The 21,491-nt window shown below is 42.0% G+C and overlaps 1 protein-coding gene across 9 annotated transcripts in view; it reads right to left on the bottom strand.

The window, feature by feature from the left end:
• Positions 1 to 14,895: 14,895 nt before the first annotated feature.
• cntrl (centriolin) overlaps positions 14,896 to 21,491 on the bottom strand; it is a 121,685-nt gene continuing 115,089 nt past the window's right edge. For all 9 annotated transcript variants that reach the window (XM_063073454.1, XM_063073457.1, XM_063073456.1 and 6 more), the window contains one exon: positions 14,896 to 15,267. In XM_063073454.1, the coding sequence (XP_062929524.1) occupies positions 15,254 to 15,267 (14 nt within the window). In that variant the 3' untranslated portion in view covers positions 14,896 to 15,253. The remainder of the gene's footprint in view (positions 15,268 to 21,491) is intronic.

The following is a 21,491-nucleotide window of genomic DNA, read 5'->3' as shown; positions in this document are numbered from 1 at the left end:
CTGAACTAGCATGAGATGAGGAACTGCTGCATACCTGTTCATGCAGAAAAGTGGCTACAGGACAATATCCCAAACACCATCACTCTTCAGGCCATGCCATGCAGGGATTTATGTTAGTATCATTTTGTGAGCATATGGGCTATGATAATTATATGTGCTGTGTGTGACCGTATGGACTGTGTTTTGCGCCTTGGTCCCAGAGGAACACTGTTTCATTTAGGTATATAAATGTGGATGGTTGAATGACAATTAGACTTGAACTTTAAGATCATATGCGATCTGGGCCTCATAAGTACAAGAGTGAAGGTTACAATGAACCTTCATAAATCAATAGTTCAGCCACAAGGTGGAGAAATGAGTCCAATTCTGGTCTACTTTTTCGAGATTCAAAAGATTCAAAAAACTTTATTGACATTCTAACCATACATCAGCTCTGCAGGGCAGAATGAGACAGCGTTTCCCAGGAGCAGTGCAATCATAACATAACAAATGCAACACTAAATAATAAACATAATAATAAATAGTAAAACACAACAGCCACATGTCAGTTAAAATCAAGTTATAAGTGTCCAGTGCAAGTTAAAAGTGTCCAAAGCAGAGTCAGGTGGAGCAGCTATTTAGCAGTCTGACTGCCTGTGGGAGGAAGCTGTTTAGTAGCCTTGTGGTTTTAGTTTTGATGCTCCTGTGATGTTTGCCTGATGGCAGAAGAACAAACAGTTCATGGAGAGGGTGTGAGGGGTCTTTAATGATGTACAAAGATGTGAAAGCTTTAGAAAGTGTGGAGAGATTTACCAAAATGATTCCAGAGAAAGGAAACTTCAGAGAAGTTCCTTCAAAGAGGACTTAACTTGGTGGAGATATTTAAAATCATAAAGGGTATAGACTCCATAGATGGATAGAACATGATTCCATTGTCAGAGGAATTATGAAGGAGGGGACATGGAGTGAACACAATTGGCAAATGAACCAAAAATGACAGAGGATTCTTTTACTCTGAGTTGCTGAGGTCAAGAATACACCACTGATTGTGCCAGGATCAAAAAGGGAGTATCTGAAAGGAGAGAGTAGGACTAGACAACCTGCTAGAGCAGTTTGCCATGTTAAAGGTGCTCCTATAGATGCACAGTGGAGAGTATCCTGACTGCCTGTATCATGGTCTGGTATGGAAGCACCAGTGCCCAAGTGTTGGCTACAGCCCAGTCCATCTCAGGCAATGTCCTCACCATTGGGCACATCTACAAGGAGCACTGCCCCAAGAAAACAGCATCCATTAAGAAGAACCCCCACCATCCAGGCCATGCTCTCTTCTGGCTGCTGCATTCTGGAAGGAGATTCCGGAGCGTTAGGTCCCACACCACCAGGATCAGGAACACTTATTACCCGTCAGCCATCAGGCTAATAAACCAGTGTGGATAACTTCATTCATGTCAACACTGAACTGATTTCCCAACCTATAGATTCACTTTCAAGGACTCTACAACTCAGCTATTTATTTGTTTGTTTGTTTTTTTGTACAGTACTTGCAATTTGTATTTTGCACATGTATTGTCTATCAGTCTTTATGTATCTTTTCTCATTGATTCTATTGCATTTCTTTGCTCTACTGTGAATGTCTGCAAGAAAATGAATCTCATGGTTGTATATGGCAACGTATGTACTTCAATAATAAATTTACTTTGAACTTTAAAGGTGCTATGGGAATGTAAACTGTCACTTAAGAGGGAAGATGGTCAAGAAAATCAAATGGAAAGATTCTGCTTTTGAAAATTCAAAGGTTGTAAAGCTTATAGTGTTCCAACTGAATCAAATTATTTATTGGATAACTTGATACGCTACAATCAAAATCTAAAATAAAATTCTATATAAATATTGTGCATGATGAATAATATCCAAGAAATATGCCCCATGTAACAACACTACAAAGTGAGACTGTGAGGTCCAGCATTGAAAAAGTATTTGTGCATGAATCTCACATTGCCTCACCATAAACCTTCTTGCACTTTTAAAGTCTGGAGATTTGATCTAAATATTAAGAAGATATGGGGAGGAGCTAGAGCTGAGAACGGAATATCGTAAACAGTTTGAGAGGCTTTATTTAATGTGAATTTGTAACCAATGGGAGCCTCTCCCGTTCCTTTCCTCCAGTAACAAAGCACTGCCAACACATTCCTGGCGCTTGTTTTTTTTCCATGTCATCACAACTCAAGTACACTGCAATGGAAGTGAGAATTGTTCTTAAAACAGCAGAGCAGTTGGTCCTATATGAAAAGTAATGCCAAAATGATAGTTGACTGTATGCAGCCCGCTGTAGAAATAAGGAATATCTTTTAAAGAATTAAATGATTCATTCCTTCTAAAAGGCATTTTAATTAACAAGTTTGGTAGTGATTTCTATCCAGTCTTTAACTTGGTAAACACTCAGTGGCCACTTTATAAGGTACCTCTTGACCCTTATAAAGTGGCCACTGAGTATGTGTTCATGGGCTCTGCTACGGTAGCCCATCCAGTTTGAGGGTACACTTGTGTGTTCTAAGATGCTGTTCTGCACACCATTGTGGTTATGCATGGCTATATGAGTTACTGTCGCCTTCCTGTCAGCTCAGGTTTAATTGTCATTCAACCAGACATGAATACTGCCAAATGAAACAGTCTTGCTCTGGAGCCAAGGTGCAAAACACAGTGCCAACAAGCATACACAGCAGAAGACACATAGAGCGTATATAAGGTAGCAAGCACATATAAGATATCAGTAAAATGCAGTCGCACAACAAAAGAATATAGTCCAAGACTGTAAGTCCATGAAAGTTGCAGCATCCAGCAGTCGAACTCAATATGGCTTGTCTTCTGACAAGTGAACACTGGGGGGCAGCACTGCTTCCAGCTTCCAACACTGGCGGAGTGCACTGACTCCAAAGCCCCACAGTAAACCAGCAACTCCACCGCTTGAACCTAGTCCTTGCTATGACCGAGGCCACGCAATCCCCTCCCCTCTGCCAATAAATTAGTGAATTGGACTTTTAGTATTACAAATTAACAATGTCCACCGTCCTGCGATCACAAGAAAAGCAACTGAGGCAATCATTCGCGGTTAGACTGCGCACCGCATTCGCACACCAACTCCTCTAATGCCTCTCCGATGCAGGCCACAGCACGATCTGCACCAGCTGCAGATCCTTCGGTTTCTCAGCCAATGAGCAACGCACTGATGGGTAGATCCACAGTACTTCAAGTTCCTAATGTCAAGCAGGGTCTTGAGATCATAAAAATAATGTTTACAAAAGATAATAACGCTGTTGGTTGACTGCATGGAATCCACTGTGTCTGAGCATGCTGCCATCTTACCAGAAGAAGCTTGAACTAGTCTGGCCATTCTCCTCTGACCTCTCTCATTAACAAGGCATTTTCAACCACATTAATTTTTTTTTGCACCATTCTCTGTAACTCTAGAGACTGTTGTGAAAATCCCAGAAGAACAGCAGTTTCTAAGAATCTCAAACCACCCCATCCTACACCAAAGTCAAAATCACTTATTCTACAGTCAGAGTCACTTTAATCACATTTCTTCCCCATTCTGATGTTTGGTCTGAACAACACCTGAACCTCTTGACCATGTCTGCATGCTTTTATGCATCGAGTTGGCTGATTAGATATTTGCATTAACAAGCAGGTGTACTTACTAAAGTGGCCACTGATTGTATACTGGACAAGATGTTGTAGATTTAAATAGCCTTATTGCTTATAAATTGAAATACTTTATCTATTAAATACCTTTTATTTGTTACTGAAGGCTTCAATCAAGAATCCAGTAGATGGCAGTCTTTGACTGCACATTGCTCTCAGAGCCAAAATATTAATTTTCACTCATTATTCTTTTATCAGATTGATAGCAAAAGTAATTTGTCATGAAATAGTATAAAATATATTTTCATTCCATCAGACTTTGATTTGCAACGTTCAATGTAGCCGTATGTTATTGAAGTATATTAGGGGGATGTTATCCAAAGTTCAAAGCAAATTTATTAACCAAGTACCTGTATGTCACCATATACTACCCCGAGATTCATTTTCTTTCAGGTACTTACAGGAAAAGATATACAATAGAAGTTCATGAAAATTCATACATAAACAAAACTGACAACCAGTGTGCGATAGAAGACAAACTGCAAATAAAAAAACCCATCATATTTGAGAACAAGAGTTGTAAAGAGTCCTTGAGAGTGAGTCTGTAGGTTCAGGAACCTGATGGTTGTATGGAAATAAATGTTCCTGAACCTGGTGGTGTGGGACCTGAGCCTTCTGTACTTCCTACCTGAAGAGGGCATGGCCTGGATGGTGGGGGTCTTTGATGGTGGGGGTCTTTGATAGAGGATGCTGCTTTCTTGTGGCAGTGCTCCATGTAAGTGTACTCAGTGATGGGAAGGGCTTTCAATATGATGGACTGGGCTGCGTCCACCACTCTCTGTAGCTTTTTTTTACATTCTTGGACATTGGTATTTCTATACCAGGTCATGATGCAACCAGCTAAGATACTCTCCACTGCCCTCCTGTAGAAGATTGTCAAAGTTTTTGGTCGGGTGCCAAATCTACGCAAATTTCTAACAAAATAGATGCACTGTTGTGTCATCTATGCGATGACACTTGTGTTCTGGTCCTAGGACAGAGTTGCTAATTTAACACCTAGGAATTTTAAACCAGTGACCCTCTCCACATGCAGCCAGACTCAAGGACCTCTGTTTCTCCCTCCTGTAACTGACTATCTGCTCTTTGGTTTTGCTGGTATTGAATGAGAGGTTGCTGTGACAGCACTCAACCAGATTTTCAGATTCATCACCACCTTTGATTCAGCCAACAACAGTAGTGCCATCAGCAAACGTGAATACGGTTTTGGAGCAGTACTTAGCCACACAGTCATAAGAATAAAGTGAGTGGAGCACGGGGGTAAGCTCACAGCCCTGTGGTGCATTGTGTTGATGGTGAGTGTGGAGGAGGAGGTGTTGTTGCCAATCTGTACGAACTGGCGTCTGCTAGTGAGAAAATCAGGGATCCAGTTGTACAGGGAGGTATGGAAGGCCAGATCTTAAAGCTTAGTGATGAGTTTCATGGGGCTCGATGGTGTTGAATGCTGAACTGTAGTCAATGAAGACCATCCTAACATAAGCATCTTCATTGTCCAGGTATTCCAGAGCAGAGTGCAGAGCAAATGTAATGGCGGCTGCTGTAGGGCAGATCCCAGTTGTTCCTCACGCAGGGGTTGATATGTTTCACGACCAATCTCTCACATTACTTCATTATAGTGGGTGTATGTGCTACCAGATGATTATCATTGAGACAGGCTAACATGTTCTTCTTGGACACCAGTCTGATCGATTTCTACTTGAAGCAGGTGGCTCTATTCAAGACTACTGAAGTGAGAGGCTGAAGATTTTTATAAACACTCCAGCCAGTTGCTTAACATAGGTATTCAAAACTTCACAAGCTGCACCATTTGGTCCGGATGCTTTCTGTGGACTGACTCTCTTGATAGATGCTCTCACAACAGCCTCAAAGACTCTAGAACTCAATGATATTAGAGGCAATTTTGAAAAAAAGATCATCATTTTGAATATAATTACTCACTGGAGAAAACATGCATTGTAAAATAATCAATATCCCATCTCAAACCATTCAGTTCAGCTGGAATCGATTTCACATGAAACCCTCTCACCTTCCTGCACCATCTTTTTCTGCATGACCTGCTGTTCTATTTTGTAGAATCTTTTGCTGTCAAAAAAACTATTTGATCCTTCTTTTTAAGTACTGCCTCAACAACAAATGGCTTCTTTATTCACAGAACCTTTAACATTAAGTATTAACTAAATTTTGTTAAAATGCCCTTTCTCCTAAAGGTAATTTATTATTTGAACAATTCTGCAGTCTGCTCCTTTGATTCCAGTATCTTTAAGATATTTAGTGGTCTAGCAATTTTCTTTTTCAAAGCAATTCCACGTGAGGTCCTCGGTGATGTGGATGCCAAGAAATTTGAAGCTGTTTAGCCTCTCATCACCAGATCCATTGATGTGAATAGGGGTTAGCCTGTCTCCATTCCCCCTGTAATCCACAACTAGCTCCTTTGTTTTTGCGACATTGAGGGAGAGGTTGTTTTCTTGACACCACTGCGTTAGGGTGATGACTTCTTCCCTGTACGCCACCTCGCTATTGTTTGAGATCAGGCCAATCAATGTAGTGTCATCAGCAAATTTAATTAGCTGATTGCAGCTGTGGGTGGCAATACAGTCATGGGTATACAGGAAGTAAAAGCAGAGACTTAGTGACTTAGTACACAGCCCTGATGGGCTCCTGTGTTGAGTCAGAGGGGTGGAGGTGAGGGAGCCCATTCTTACCACCTGCCAGTGATCTGACGGGAAGTCCAGGATCCAGCTGCACAAGGCAGGGTCAAGGCCAAGGTCTCTGAGCTTCTTGTCGAGCCTGGATGGAACTATGGTGTTGAATGCTGAACTGTAGTCCAAGAACAGTGTTCTCACATAAGCATCCTTCTTCTCCAGATGTGTAAGGACAGTATGTAGAACAGTGGCTATTGTGTCATCTGTCAATCAGTTGTGTCAGTAGGCTAATTGTAGGGGAGTCCAGTGCGGGTGGTAGCAAGCTGCAGATGTAATCCTTGACCAGCCTCTCAAAGCAGTTGCTTATTATTGAGGTGAGTGCAACAGGGCGCCAGTCGTTCAGATATGCTACCTTGGTCTGTTTTGGTACGGTGACAAAGGTGGATAATTTGAAGCAGGAGGGCACTCTACACTGGGAGAGGGAGAGATTAAAAATATCTGTAAACACACCTACCATTTGTGCTGCACACATCCTGAGTACTCACCCTGGGATGCCGTCCAATCCTGCAGCCTTGCGAATGTCCACTCGTTGGAAACATCTGCGTACCTCAGCCTCAGAGCTGACCAGGTTGCAGGTTGTAGCGGTGGCTTTCCTCGGAGGCTCAGAGTTAGCGACATCGAACTGAGAGTAAAAGTGATTGAGCTCATTTGGAAGATGTAGCTATGGATTGCTAATGAGCCTTGAAAACAACCTCCCACCCCTACTCTTTATATATCAGAAGAAATCTTCAGTATCCTCTTTAATTTTATTGACCTGCTTACCTTTGTATTTTCCCTCAATATGATTTTTTTAAATAGCCTTCCACTGGTTTTTAAGAGCTTCCCAATCCTCTAATTTCTCTCTATTTTTTACTCTATTATACGCCCTCTCTTTGGCTTTGACTTCTCTTATTAGCCATGGTTGTGTTATCCTTCCTTCTGAATACTTCTTCGTCTTTGGGATGTATATATCCTGCACCTTCTCAATTGTTTCCAGAAGTTCCAGCCATTGCTGCTCTGTCATCATCCCTGCCAGTGTTCTTATCCAATCAATAGTGGCCCGCCTGTCTTTTTGATACAATGTGTACGCTTGGACATCAAGCTCCGAGCTATAATCTTTCAGCCATGATTCAGTGATGCCTACAACGACATACATGCCAAACTCTAACTGTGCCACAAGTTCATCTACCTTATTCCATATACTGTGGGCATTCAAATATAACAGCCTCAGTCCTGTATTCACCCTTTTGCAGTGCAACTCATTCTGTTGACTGCAGTTTTGCCCCATCATCAGCCTGTTCTTGCTAACAGTCTCACTACACTCTGCCTGTTTGTAAACCAACTGCCCCATCCTCAGCACCACCACTTTGGTTCCCATCCCCCTGCCAAATTAGCTTAAACCCTTCCAAACAGCTCCAGCAAACCTGCCCGCAGGGATATTGGTCCCAATCAGGTTCAGGTGTAACGCTTCCCCAGAAGGGATCCCAAGATCTAAAAATCTGAACCCTTGTCCCCTGCACCAGTTCTTCGGCAATCCAGAGATTATGACCCTGGAAGTCCTGCCTATCAGCTTGCTACCCAGCTCCCTAAAATCTCTCTTTTAGGACCTCCTTGCCTTTCCTACCCATGCTATTGCTGCCAACATGTCCCAAAAATTTGGCTGCTCACCCATCCCCTGTATAATGCCATTGACCCAATCTGAGACATCCCTGACCCTGACCCCTGGGATGCAACAAACCAGCTGGATGTCTCTATTGCATCCACAGAATTGAGTCTATTCCTCAAACTATGGAATCTCCTATCACTACTGCAGTCCTCCTCACCTCTCTTCTCTTCTGAGCCACAGCATCAGATTCAGTGCCAGAGACCGGGTCACTGAAGCTCCTCCCTGGTAGGTGTTCCCTTCAACAGTATCAAAATGGTACACTTATTATTGAGGGGAATGGCCACTGTATTGGTTGCCCATTTCCCTTTCTTTTCCTGACAGTCACCTACTTGCCCGCTTCCTGCAACCTAGGGGTGACTACCTCCCCATAGCTATAACCCTCAGTCTCCCAAATGAGTTGAAGGTCATTGAGCTGCACCTCCGGTTCCTTAACACGTTCTCTGAGGAGCTGCAGCTTGGTGCACCTGGTGCAGATGTGGTTAGCCGGGAGGCTGGAGGTCTCACAGAATTCTCACTTATCACAAAAAGTACACAACACATCCCCTAGAGCTATTTTTCACTGCACTGTGCCCTAACAGACAAGGAATGAATAAAGAAGAAACTTAACAGATACCCACCTTTGCCCAAGCCTGAACTTGTCCAAACCTGATGAGCCAAAGCCTTCCCACTCTAACACTGGCCCACTCCAACAATGGCCATTCTGCTTGCCCCGCCTTATTTTTATTCACCCTTGCTAATGAATCCCTTTCACTGATTGGGTGCAGTTCAAACATCGAAAACTACCACAAAGTGCTTTTTTTAATCTTCAATCTCAGACCAGTGTGAAGTTACCTCTTCTTCTCATACTCCCGTTCATTGATTGGGCACAGTTCAAACTCACAAACTTGCAAATCATGGACTGGGCTAGAGCATGTCCTGGACAAGGATGGTGGTGTTTCTTTCTATATAGCTATCAAATCATAAGACACTGCAGCAGAATTCAATTACATCCCACCCACCCCCCACCACCCCCAAAGGTAAAGATCATGAAATATCACACAAAAGCAATTTTATTTAATCCAGAACTAGAGGGCATAATTTCAGAATAAAGGGTTTCCCATTTAAGATGGACATAAGAAATGGCTGCAGGACCAGGCCATCCAGCCCATTGAGTCCACACTGCTATTCAATAAGATCATGACTGATCAGACAGTAGACTCAGTTCCACCTTCCTGCCTTTTCCCCATAATCCACCTGCTATGCAAAAATATACTGTATCTAACTGTGACTACTAATATTTTAGAACATAGGACAGTACAGGCCCCTTGGCCCACAATGCTGTACTAATCAATCTAAACCTATCCATGATCAATTTAACTTTTCCCTCCCACATAGCCTATAACTCTCTATACCTCTTCCATCCATGTCTCAGGGTCTCTAAGATATCCCTAAAATGTATGTCTGACATCTCCCCGATACTTCTCTCTACTCACTTTAAAAGAATGTCTTTGGTAATATCATTGGCCGTCCACTCCATCTATGCCTTTTTTCACCTTATACACCTCTATCAAGTTGCCTTTCATCTTCATTCACTCCAAACAGAAAAGACCTCACTCATTCATCTTTCCCTCATAAATCTCTGCACCCTCTCTAAAGCTTCCACATCCTTCTTATAATGAGGCAACCAGAATCGAACACAATAACCTAAGTGTGGTCTGACCAGAGATTGAGATGCAAAAATTCCTCACACTTGAACAATCTCCTAACTAATGAAGTCCAACACACCATATCCCATCTTAACCACCCTATCAACTTGCTCCTGATGTCAGACTCACTGGTCTATAATTCCCAGGGTAATCCCTATTGCCCTTCTTGAACAAAGGTACAGCGTTTGCCATGTTCTAATTGTCTGATACCACTGCTATGGCCAGTGAGGGTACAAAGATAGTCTATGCCCCCAATTTCATACCTCCCTTCCTGGGGTAATAACCAGGGTTATATTCCATTTGGCCCTGGGAACCTATCTATACTAATGTTTTTCAAAAGCCCCAACAATGCCCCTTTCTTAACTTCAACATTAGCCTGTCCTATGCTGACCTCACATTTGTCAAGGGCACTCTCGCTGGTGAATGCTAAAGCAAAATATTCATTAAGGACTCGCTTACCTCTTCCGACTCTAGGCACGTTTCCCCCTTTATCCTTGATCAATCCTACCCTCACTCTAGTCATCCCATTCTTCATGTGTGTTCAAAATAAAGTCCAAAGTAAAATTTATTATCGAAGTACATATAGTATATGTCACTACATACAATCCTGAGATTCATTTTCTTGTGGGTAGACAACAAATCTATAGAATAACTGTTCCAGAATCAATGAAAAACTGCCCAATTAGGGCATTCAACCCAAGTGTAGAACACAACAAACTGAGCAAATGCAAAGACACAATAATATAAATAAATAGCAATAAATATTGAGAACATGAGATGAATAGTCCTTGAAATTGTGTCCATTGGTTTTGGAAACATTTCAATGACTGGGCAAATGAAGTTGTGGTTCAAGAGTCTGATGCTTAAGGGGTAGTAAGTATTCCTGAACCTGGTGATGCCAGTCCCGAGGCTCTTATACCTTCTTTCTGATGGCAGCAGCAAGAAGAGAGCATGTCTTGGGTGGTGATGGGGGGTGGGGGGGGAACCCTAATGATAGATGCTCCTTTCCTGATGACAGTGTTTCACGTACTATAGATGTGCTCAATGGTTGGAAGGGCATTACCTGTGATGGACTGGGCCATATCCACTACTTTTTTGTAGGATTTTCTGCTCAAGGGCATTGGCATTTCCATTCCAGGCTGTGATGCAGCCAGTCAATATACTCTCCATTACACATCTATGGAAGTTTGATTTAGACGTCTTGCCGAATCTCCGCAATTACAGGTGCTGCCGTGCTTTCTTTGCAAGTGCTGGGCCCAGGACAGGTCCTCTGAAATAGTAACACCTGGGAATTTAAAGTTGCTAACCCTCTCCTCCTCATGAACCTCTGGTTTCCTTCTCCTTAAAGTCTATATCAGTTCCTTGGTCTTGCAGACATAGAGGGTGAGGTTATGATGACACCACTCAGCCAGATCTTCAATCTCCCTCCTATATGCTATTCATCACCACCTTTGATTCAGCCCATGACAGTGGTGTCATCAGCAAACTTGAATATAGCATTGGAGCTGTGCTGAGCCACATAGTAAGAAGCGTAAAGTGATTAAAGCTAGGGGCTATGCACACAGCTTAGTGGTGCACCTGTGCTGATGGAGATTTGGAGATGTTGTTGCCAATCTGAACTGACTGCTGTCTGCAAGTGAAGAAATCCAGGATCCAATTGCACGAGGAAGTATTGAGGCCAATGTCTTGGAGCTTATTGATTAGTTTTGAGGGGATGATGGTATTGAATACTGAGCAGTAATTGATAAAAAGCATCCTGGTGTATGCATCTTTGAAGTCCAGATGTTCCAGGGGTGAGGGAAGAACAATGAGATGGCATCTGCTGTGGAGCTGTTGCTCCAGCAGGAAAACAGGAGTGGATCTAAGTCGCGTCTAAGGCAGGAACTGATATGTTTAATTACCACTCTCTCATATCCACTATGATAAAGTGTTCTAAGTGCTACTGGGAGATAATCATTGAGGCAAGTCACATGCTCTTCTTTGGACTGGTACAATTGAAACCTGCTTGAAGCAGGGTGTATGTACCACACAGCTGAAGTGAGAGCTTAAAGATCTCAGTAAACACACCAACCAGTTGATCAGTGCACATCTTTAGTACATGGCCAGGTACCCCGTCTGGGTTGAATGCTTTTCATTGGTTCTCTCTCCTGAAGGCAGCTCACGCATCAGCTTCAGAGATTGTAATCACAGGATCAATGGGGGGGGATGTGGGAGTTTGTGATGGTTCCTCCATATTTTGACAGTCAAAGTGAGCACAGAAGGCATTGTGCTCAACTGGAAGCAAAGCCCTATTGTCACCTGTCACTTGCTTTAACTATATAAGAAGTGATAGCATCCAGGCCATGCCACACTGTTGAACATCCTTTGTTGATCCATGTTTAGTCCGGAATTGCCACTTTGGCTAGATGTCTTTCCGATTGTACCTAGACCTAGAAACATAGAAAACCTACAGCACAAGCCCTTCAGCCCACAAAGCTGTGCCAAACATGGCCTTACCTAAGAAATACTTAGGCTTACTCATAGCTCTCTATTTTTCTAAGCTCCATGTATCCATCCAGAAATCTCTTAAAAGACCCTATCATTTCTGCCTCCACCACCGCTGCCAGCAGCCCATTCCATGCACTCACCACCCTCTGTGTAAAAAACTTACCCAACATCTCCTCTGTACCTACTTCCAAGCACCTGAAAACTATGCCTTCTCGTGCTAGCCATTTCAGCCCTAGGGAAAAGCCTCTATCCACACATTCAATGCCCCTCATTATCTTGTACACTTTTATCAGTTGAGGAGTTGTTACCTGTTGAAACTTTCTTGGTCATCAGACTTAAATACCTCTGATCTGGCTCTCAGCAGATTTCAGATCTCATGACTCTTCAAGAGCTTCTAATTGGGGAAGACTCTGAATGATTTAGTGGGGACACACTCATCTTCAGCTGTTTTAATAAAGCCCATTACAGCCATGGTGTATTCATTCAGATCCCTAGATGAGTGATTGTACACTGACCCGAAGCAATCGCAGAGCCGCTCCTCTGCTTTCTGCAAGCACCTCTTTGTTGTCCTAATCTCTGGAACTTTGCTCTTTAGCTTCTGCTTGTATGCAGGTAGAAGGGCAGCCAGGTAATCCAATTTACTGAAATGCGGTCTAGGCAAGGAACAGTGGGCAACTTATCTTAATGTAACAGTGGTCTAATATGTTGGGTCCTCTGATGCTACAGGTTATATGCTGGTAATAATTGGGCAGGATTTTCTTCACACAAGCCTGGTTGAAGTTCCCGACTATGACATATGTGGAACACCTTGGAGTTTTCCTTAATTCTATTTGCAAAGGCTTTCTCATATCCCATTCTAGCTCTCCCAAGTCCCTTATTAAGTTCTTTCATGGCTTATAATTCAAGAACCTTGTCGGATCTTTGCTTCTTAAAATTTAAGTATGCTTCCTGCTCTTACCATCTCAATGGGACAAACTTATTCAGAACCTCTTCATGTGCTCCCTAAACAATCTACTCATTTCTGCTGTGCACAATTATACTTAGCATAAACATTCAAAAGCAGTACTGTATATTCTCAGGTATTAGAAATAACTTCAGTAATATCCTGTACTTTAAATCTAGTACATAGATCAGATAGCACTTATTTTCTTTAGCATCCAAAATCCTTCAACATTTTTTTTTCGGTTGAAACTTCAAACAATTGGGGAAAAATTCCTTTTACTAGTTTCTCAGAACCAAAATCTAAGTCTGTTTTACTTATCAATTAATCAAAAGTAAATGGATCAGTTACTTAACTAAGCTACATCAGTTACTGAGATAATCAGTTCAAAATTGCAAAGCAATACAACTGGATCCTTAGGGACATTTGCATTTTACCATATCCTTAAGTAACACATTATACAGTTACAATGCTTTGATCCATATAGCAATGCTCTCAATAGACAAGTAAAAACCATGTTTGTGTGCATCACATTTCAGATCAATTCTCAAAATTTCAAAAGTATCTAGAAAATTCAGGATGTATTCTTGAACTTCTTTTGATATTTGAAATTAAGACAGCTTCCCTAAATGTAGGTGCAGATGATTTTTAACAGAAATCCCAAAGCAATTATCTTTGACTGGCCAAAGTGATATGAATATTTAGATACATTTCCTGAGATTGGAAAGTGGTAGTAGCAGCATATCTCTCAGCATTAACCCCACAACTATATTCTACTATATAACCATTGTGACGCCAAACCAAGTTATCAGACGATTGATGCTGATGAGAGAGATAAGGGAGACAATGGAGAAATGTTCAAAATGTTAATGAGAGAGGAGAGAGAGAGAGATAACGGAAAAGAAACAATTCAGAATATTGACAGACCGGTTGCTTTGAACCTGAACTGTTTGAAGTTTGATGGACAGGTGATTCCCCAGCAGGGGGATAAAAAGAACAGGTTTGCTAGACACACACCATGAGATCACGAGATAACAAGACCCCTGGAAAGAGCGGTGTGCCCCCACAAGTGGTGGGAGTTTGGAGGTCCAGTTCGCGGGAACCAACCATAGGCTCACAGGGTGAAAAGGTACGATCGGTGGGAACCTGGTGTGTGTGTCCGTCTTTGCCTGGGTGTCGGGTTCACCGCAGAAGAATGGTCGTATCCGGAACGGAGGGGTCACAGTCGGTGACCACAGCGGGATAGAAGACATAAAAGGGTCCGCACGAAACCACCTGTGAACATCAAAGGTCTGCCTGAATCAAATTTGCATCTCTCTCTCTCTCCAACGGCACAACAGCAATTACTGCGAACTGTACTAAGCTGAACTGAACTCTGCATCACTTAAGACTGATCATTTTACCCCTAGACTGCGATAGAGCTTGGTTGATTCCTATTACCCTAGTTCTGTGTACATGTGTGTTTTATCATTGCTAACCTGTTGCATTTATATCCTTATGATTAGAGTACTGTGTTACTTATTTCTTTAATAAAACTTTATTAGTTTCTAGTAAACAAGACTCCAACTAGTGGTCCATTTCTGCTGGTTTGGCAACCCAGTTACGGGGTATGTAACACCATCTTAATACAGTAAAACATCACTATACTCCACCTATGAATGAGTGATAGATTTGCTAACTTGTACTGAAATAAGATATGACAGTATTTAGATTAATCTTTATTAATGAAAAAGATAAAATGCAAAATTTACAGACATGTACATATACAATATTTATATAAAAACAATGTACAAACATACTGTGCAGATATGAAACAAGACTGTGTAATTGCATAAAAATAATGCTAAATTTAAATATCCAAATTTTAAAACAGTAGCTGGGATAAATTCTTTAAAAAAAAATCCCAAAATACCTGCAATGGTCTGCTTGATGAACAATATGGCACCTGGTACTTTAATAACAATTGTAATAAAACGGAAACAGTATGCACAAGGCCACACTCTGTAGCTTTGCTAAATGAGGATCCACAAGAGATTGAAATAATTGAGGTAGATCAGTTTCCTTGTCTACTTTGTGGCTGGTGAAGTCCCTTCATTGTTCAAACTGCCCTGCAATACTACCAACTGTCTTCTGTAAAACATAAAATGAAAATCATAATTTATCACACATATCAAACTAAATGTACTATTTATGAAGCCCCTCCTCCATGGACTCTGCTACACTTCTCACTGCCTCAGTAAAGAAGCCAATATAATCAAAGACCCTTGTGTACCTTGGGCATTCTCTCTTCTACCACTCCTCCTTCTACATAAGACAGAAAATACAGAAGTCTGAAAGGACGCACAGTAGGCTCAAAGACAGCTCCTATCCTGCAGTCATAAGACAGGCTTCCCCGATATAAGGTGGACTCTTGACTTCATAATCTACCTTGTCATGGCCTTGCACTTTATTGTCTGTCTGCATTGAACTTTCTGTACAACTAACACAATATTCTGTGCCTTTCACTTGTACTACCTCAATATGATGAAATGATCCGTATGGCATGAAAACAAAGTTTTTCCACTATATTTCAATACATGCGACAATTATAAACCAATTTACCAAATTTTATGAAGTGCTATAATTTAGACAAATGCCACATCCATGTAACAAACTGCTATGTCCCATCAACGAGAAGGAAAATGTTTCTCTTCTAAGTGATATTTAGTTGAAGGATTAACGGCTTTCATATCATGAGCACTCCAATATCGTCTTTCACAATGCCTGTATCACTGAATAGGCATTAGTTTAATGCCTCATTGAAGATACCCATTGGATATGATACATAGTATGCACAGGTTCATTTAACCCCAGTAAGGTGCTACCCACCTGGAAGTTCAGGGGACCTATGCAGCGATCCCACACATGACCCAAAAACAGGTGCAGATCAAACTACAGCACTGTTGCAAAGTGGCTTGTGAATGAAAGCAACATGCTCCACACATACTGTGCTTCAATACCACCATAAATGTGATTGTTAGTTTTAAATTTCTAATTCTAAAGTTCAAACATTTTTGAGAAAAAAGGTGATGTAAAATTATTTCATGTTGATTGCATGTTTTCTAAATACTTTAAAGCAAATTACTCTTTAATAATTGTAAAATGTATTCATAAAACACACCAACAAAAACTTAAATCAAACTGCTCTAAAACTTATGGTCAAAATTCCAATTAGAAGTGAGGTACGAGTCAAAATGTGTCTCTGTAATATTGATTAGTGCTACTTGGTGCTAGTGTTTAGATAGTCTTTAGATTTATTATTAATATTGTATTTTCTAGTGAATGCCATATGCTTTAATCATTACTAGACTAAAATACTTCCCAGAATTGGTTTCATCACATCGACTGCATTTACCGAAAGGTGCGTATGTTGTCAACTACTGATAGTACTGTAATTGATTCTAGATAAGACTTAATAATCCTACACATTGGCACACTTGCATCAAGCTCAGCTACTATATTAAACACCTCAATTCTATTTTTGTGCTGAAATATTAAACTATTCAATTTCACACATTGTTACATGCAACTCCAAGTTATAGTCATTTGAGTAATGCAAATTCGCCCTGAAATGAATTCACATACCATTATACAAAAGTTTTGAGATATGGATTAAATTTCACCCTTATGGTATCTGCATCTCTATGTGAAGATAAAATATATGAACACAGTGCAAAAAAGAAAGAACAAAATTTTAGTTACATTTGCAGTGACAGATGCCTCAGACTGCGAAGCATTTTCTCTGACATGGGCAACAGACCTGGATATGAATGTGGGGTGTCAGAAAAAATGCTTTGCATTCTGAGACATCTGTTGAGTTGTCCTCATACTGGAGAAGGTGTGGCAAAGTAGAGACTCAGCTGTCATGACGTCCATTGGGCAAACAGTGACAGCTGAATCTGTCCTTTGTCACACCTTCTCCAGTCTAAAGACAACTCAACAGATGCCTCAGAGTACAACGCATTTTCTCTGACGGGAGCCACAGTAGCCGTGGTCAGATCCTTGAAGTAATCCTTGGGCCTTTACTCCACTGCCACTAAGTCACCACACTTTAACCAATTACACCCCTGAACTCCTTTTGCATTACTTTTCTCACAGGAAACTGATCTTTGAACACCAATCCTTTCTTTGATATCCACACTTCCTAAACCCCCTCCTAATCCAAGAGCCATGCACGGAGAAAAAGCCTTGCAGATGAAGAGCATGGCAGCACTGTACAGGTGTCCCCTGCTTTTTGAACGTTCGCTTTATGAAACCTCACTGTTACGAAAGACCTACATTAATTCCCTGCTTTCACTAACAGAAGGTGTTTTCACTGTTACGAAAAAAAAACAGTGCGCGATAAAAGACAGCGTGCACCCCGAGCAGCCGCTCTTTCCCGGATTCAGAACGGCATTGCTTAAACACGTGCCTGTGAGCAGCTGTTTGCAAGATGAGTTCTGAGGTATCAGAAAAGCCTACAAGAGCTCATAAGGGTGTTACACTCAGCGTAAAACTAGACATAATTAAGCCTTTTGATCATGGTGAACGAAGTAAGGACAACATGAGTTTGGCTGGTGGAAGCTGATGAAGATGATGTTGAAGAGGTTTTGCATCCCATGACCAAGAACTGATAGATGAAGAGCTGATGCAATTGGAAGAGGAAAGGATAACAATCAAAACCGAATGCAGCAGCGAACTGAACGTGAAGCAACTGCGTGAGATTTTTGCTGCAATGATAAAGTACGACTTTAATTTTGAAAGGGTACGTAGGTTTAGGGGATATTTGCAGGATGGTTTGAGTGCTTACAAAGAACTGTATGATAGAAAGTTGCACGAGGCTCAGCAGTCAAGCAAACCTTCCACATCAGCCACAGCAGACGATGAACCTTGACCTTCGACATCGAGGTAGGCAGTCATAAGAGAAGATGAGCTGCCTGCCCTAATGGAAACAGACGATGACGAGATGACACCCCAGTGTCCCACCACCCCAACCTCCAGGCCGCGGACAGATACCGATTCGTGGAGAATGCAGCGGTAGCCGTGAGGCACACAGTGCATCTTTCAGAAAAAAGCCGAAATAAACATGCTAATTAATTAGGTGCCGCCCAACATGTGATTGTCGGCCCAGATCAGAGGCGATGCAATTGGCAATCACCTCTGATCTGGGCCAACAATTACGTGCCGGGCGGCACCTAATTAATTAGCTTGTTTATTTCCGCTTTTTTCTTAAAATGTGCTGTGTGCCTCCCGGCTACCGCTGTACCGCTGCATGCTTCGTGAATCGGTATCGGGTCGCTGCCCGGAGGGTGGGGGCCGCTGCACCACCCAAACTCCGACGACTGTCTAACACACCATCATCAGTGTGCTCAGCAAGCTGTCTTCCAGATTCCCGTAAGTGATACTACACTGTACATACATTATTTCCACTTTATATAGGCTGTGTATTTTTACATGTTATTTAGTATGATTTGGCAGCTTCATAGAAGCATAGAAAATAGGTACAGGAGTAGGCCATTCGGCCCTTCGAGCCTGCACCACCATTCAGTATGATCATGGCTGATCATCCAACTCAGAACCATGTACCTGCCTTCTCTCCGTACCCCCTGATCCCTTTAGCCACAAGGGCCGTATCTAACTCCCTCTTAAATATAGCCAATGAATTGGCCTCAACTGTTTCCTGTGGCAGAGAATTCCACAGATTCACCACTCTGTGTGGAGAAGTTTTTCCTCATCTCCGTCCTAAAAGGCTTCCCCGCTTCCCCTTTATCCTCAAACTGTGACCCCTCGTTCTGAACTTCCCCAACATCAGGAACAATCTTCCTGCATCTAACCTGTCCAATCCCTTTAGGATTTTATACGTTTCAATCAGATCCCCCCCTCAGTCTTCTAAATTCCAGAGAGTACAAGCCTGGTCGATCCAATCTTTCATCATATGAAAGTCCTGCCATCCCAGGAATCAATCTGGTGAAGCTTCTTTGTACTCCCTCTATGGCAAGAATGTCTTTCCTCAGATCAGGGGACCAAAGCTGCACACAATACTCCAGGTGTGGTCTCACCAAGGCCTTGTACAACTGCAGTAGTACCTCCCTGCTCCTGTACTCGAATCTTCTTGCTATGAATGCCAGCATACCATTTGCCTTTTTCACCGCCTGCTGCACCTGCATGCCCACTTTCAATGACTGGTGTATAATGACACCCAGGTCTCATTACACCTCCCCTTTTCCTAATCGGCCACCATTCAGATAATAATGTTTTCCTGTTCTTGCCACCAAAGTGGATAACCTCACATTTATCCACATTAAATTGCATCTGCCATGAATTTGCCCACTCACCTAACCTATCCAAGTCACCCTGCATCCACTTAGCATCCTCCTCAGAGCTAACACTGCCGCCCAGCTTCGTGTCATCTGCAAACTTGGAGATGCTGCATTTAATTCCCTCATGTCATTAATATATATTGTAAACAACTGGGATCCCAGCACTGAGCCTTGAGGTACCCCACTAGTCACTGCCTGCCATTCTGAAAAGGTCCCGTTTATTCCCACTATTTGCTTCCTGTCTGCCAACCAATTCTCTATCCACATCAATACCATACCCCCTATACCGTGTGCTTTAAGTTTGCACACTAATCTCCCGTGTGGGACCTTGTCAAAAGCCTTTTAAAAATCCAAATATACCACATCCACTGGTTCTCCCCTATCCACTCTACTAGTTACATCCTCAAAAAATTCTGAGATTCGTCAGACATGATTTTCCTTTCACAAATCCATGCTGACTTTGTCCGATAATTTCACCACTTTCCAAATGTGCTGTTATCACATCTTTGATAACTGACTCTAGCATTTTCCCCACCACCGATGGCAGGCTTAGCGGTCTATAATTCCTTGGTTTCTCTCTCCCTCCTTTTTTCATAGTTTAAAGGTTACTGGAGGAGTGTTTTTGCCAACAGCGCTTGCGTGAGATTTTCCACCGAGAGCGCTTGCGCCGTGTTTTTGCTGACGGCACTTGCATGAGATTTTCGCTACGGACAACAGTGCAGGCAATGATTGTGGGAAAGTATTTCTACTTTATATAGGCTGTGTATTTATCATATCATTCATGCTTTTACTATATGTTACTGTTATTTTAAGTCTTATGTGCTATTTGGCATGATTTGGTAGGTTATTTTTGGGTCTGCGAACGCTCACAACATTTTCCCATAATAAATAAATGGTAATTGCTTCTTCGCTTTACGACATTCCGGCTCACAAACTGTTTCATAGGAACGCTTTACCTTCGGATGGCGGGGGAAACCTGTATTTCAATCTCTGTTCACATGGCAACCTAATCAATGTGGTGGCACCACATCCAAATCTTAAATCTCTAACAGGACTGAGAGACTAAAGATAAAAACTGTCAAAAGGAGTACAAAGAAGGTTCACCAGATTGATTCCTGGGATGGCAGGACTTTCATATGATGAAAGACTGGATCGGCTAGGCTTATACTCTCTGGAATTTAGAAGATTGAGGGGGGATCTGATTGAAACGTATAAAATTCTAAAGGGATTGGACAGGCTAGATGCAGGAAGATTGTTCCCGACGTTGGGGAAGTTCAGAACGAGGGGTCACAGTTTGAGGATAAAGGGGAAGCCTTTTAGGACCGACATGAGGAAAAACTTCTTCACACAGAGAGTGGTGAGTCTGTGGAACTGTCTGCCACAGGAAACAGTTGAGGCCAGTTCACTGGCTATATTTAAGAGGGAGTTAGATAAGGCCCTTGTGGCTAAAGGGATCGGGGGTATGGAGAGAAGGCAGGTACAGGGTTCTGAGTTGGATGATCAGCCATGATCGTACTGAATGGCGGTGCAGGCTCGAAGGGCCAAATGGCCTACTCCTGCACCTATTTTCTATGTTTCTATGTTCCTATGTAAAATTTGTTGTTCCTTCCGCATGGGCCTTTTTATTCCACCCCACACCAACCTCCACCCCACCCCCCCCTCCACCGAGTCTAATGTTGGCATCAATTGTTAATTAATGGAAGTGGGTCACTTTGTTACTGCTGAAAAAAATGGCTTAAATATGAAAGAAAACATCCTGGAGGAAAAGATCACCTCTCACAGTATGAGATTCCATCAGAAAAGGAGATATGCTTTACAGAAAATTGTGATACAGACTGTTTCTAAGAAAACTCAAACATTATTTTTATTTAAATTAAATAACTGAAAATTGTGCTGACTTTAAAAGTTGAAATGTTTTTTCAGCAGTGTTGAACTTTATTCAAGGTTAATGAGCCTACCAGAAATCTATCAGATCATCCAAATATTTACTGAAATTTCTGTCTGCCAATGTTACCC

This window comes from Mobula hypostoma, chromosome 21, assembly GCF_963921235.1.
Source record: "Mobula hypostoma chromosome 21, sMobHyp1.1, whole genome shotgun sequence".
NCBI lineage: Eukaryota > Metazoa > Chordata > Chondrichthyes > Myliobatiformes > Myliobatidae > Mobula > Mobula hypostoma.
Note: the sequence above shows the minus strand (reverse complement) of the source record. Positions and strands in the feature narration are given on the sequence as shown.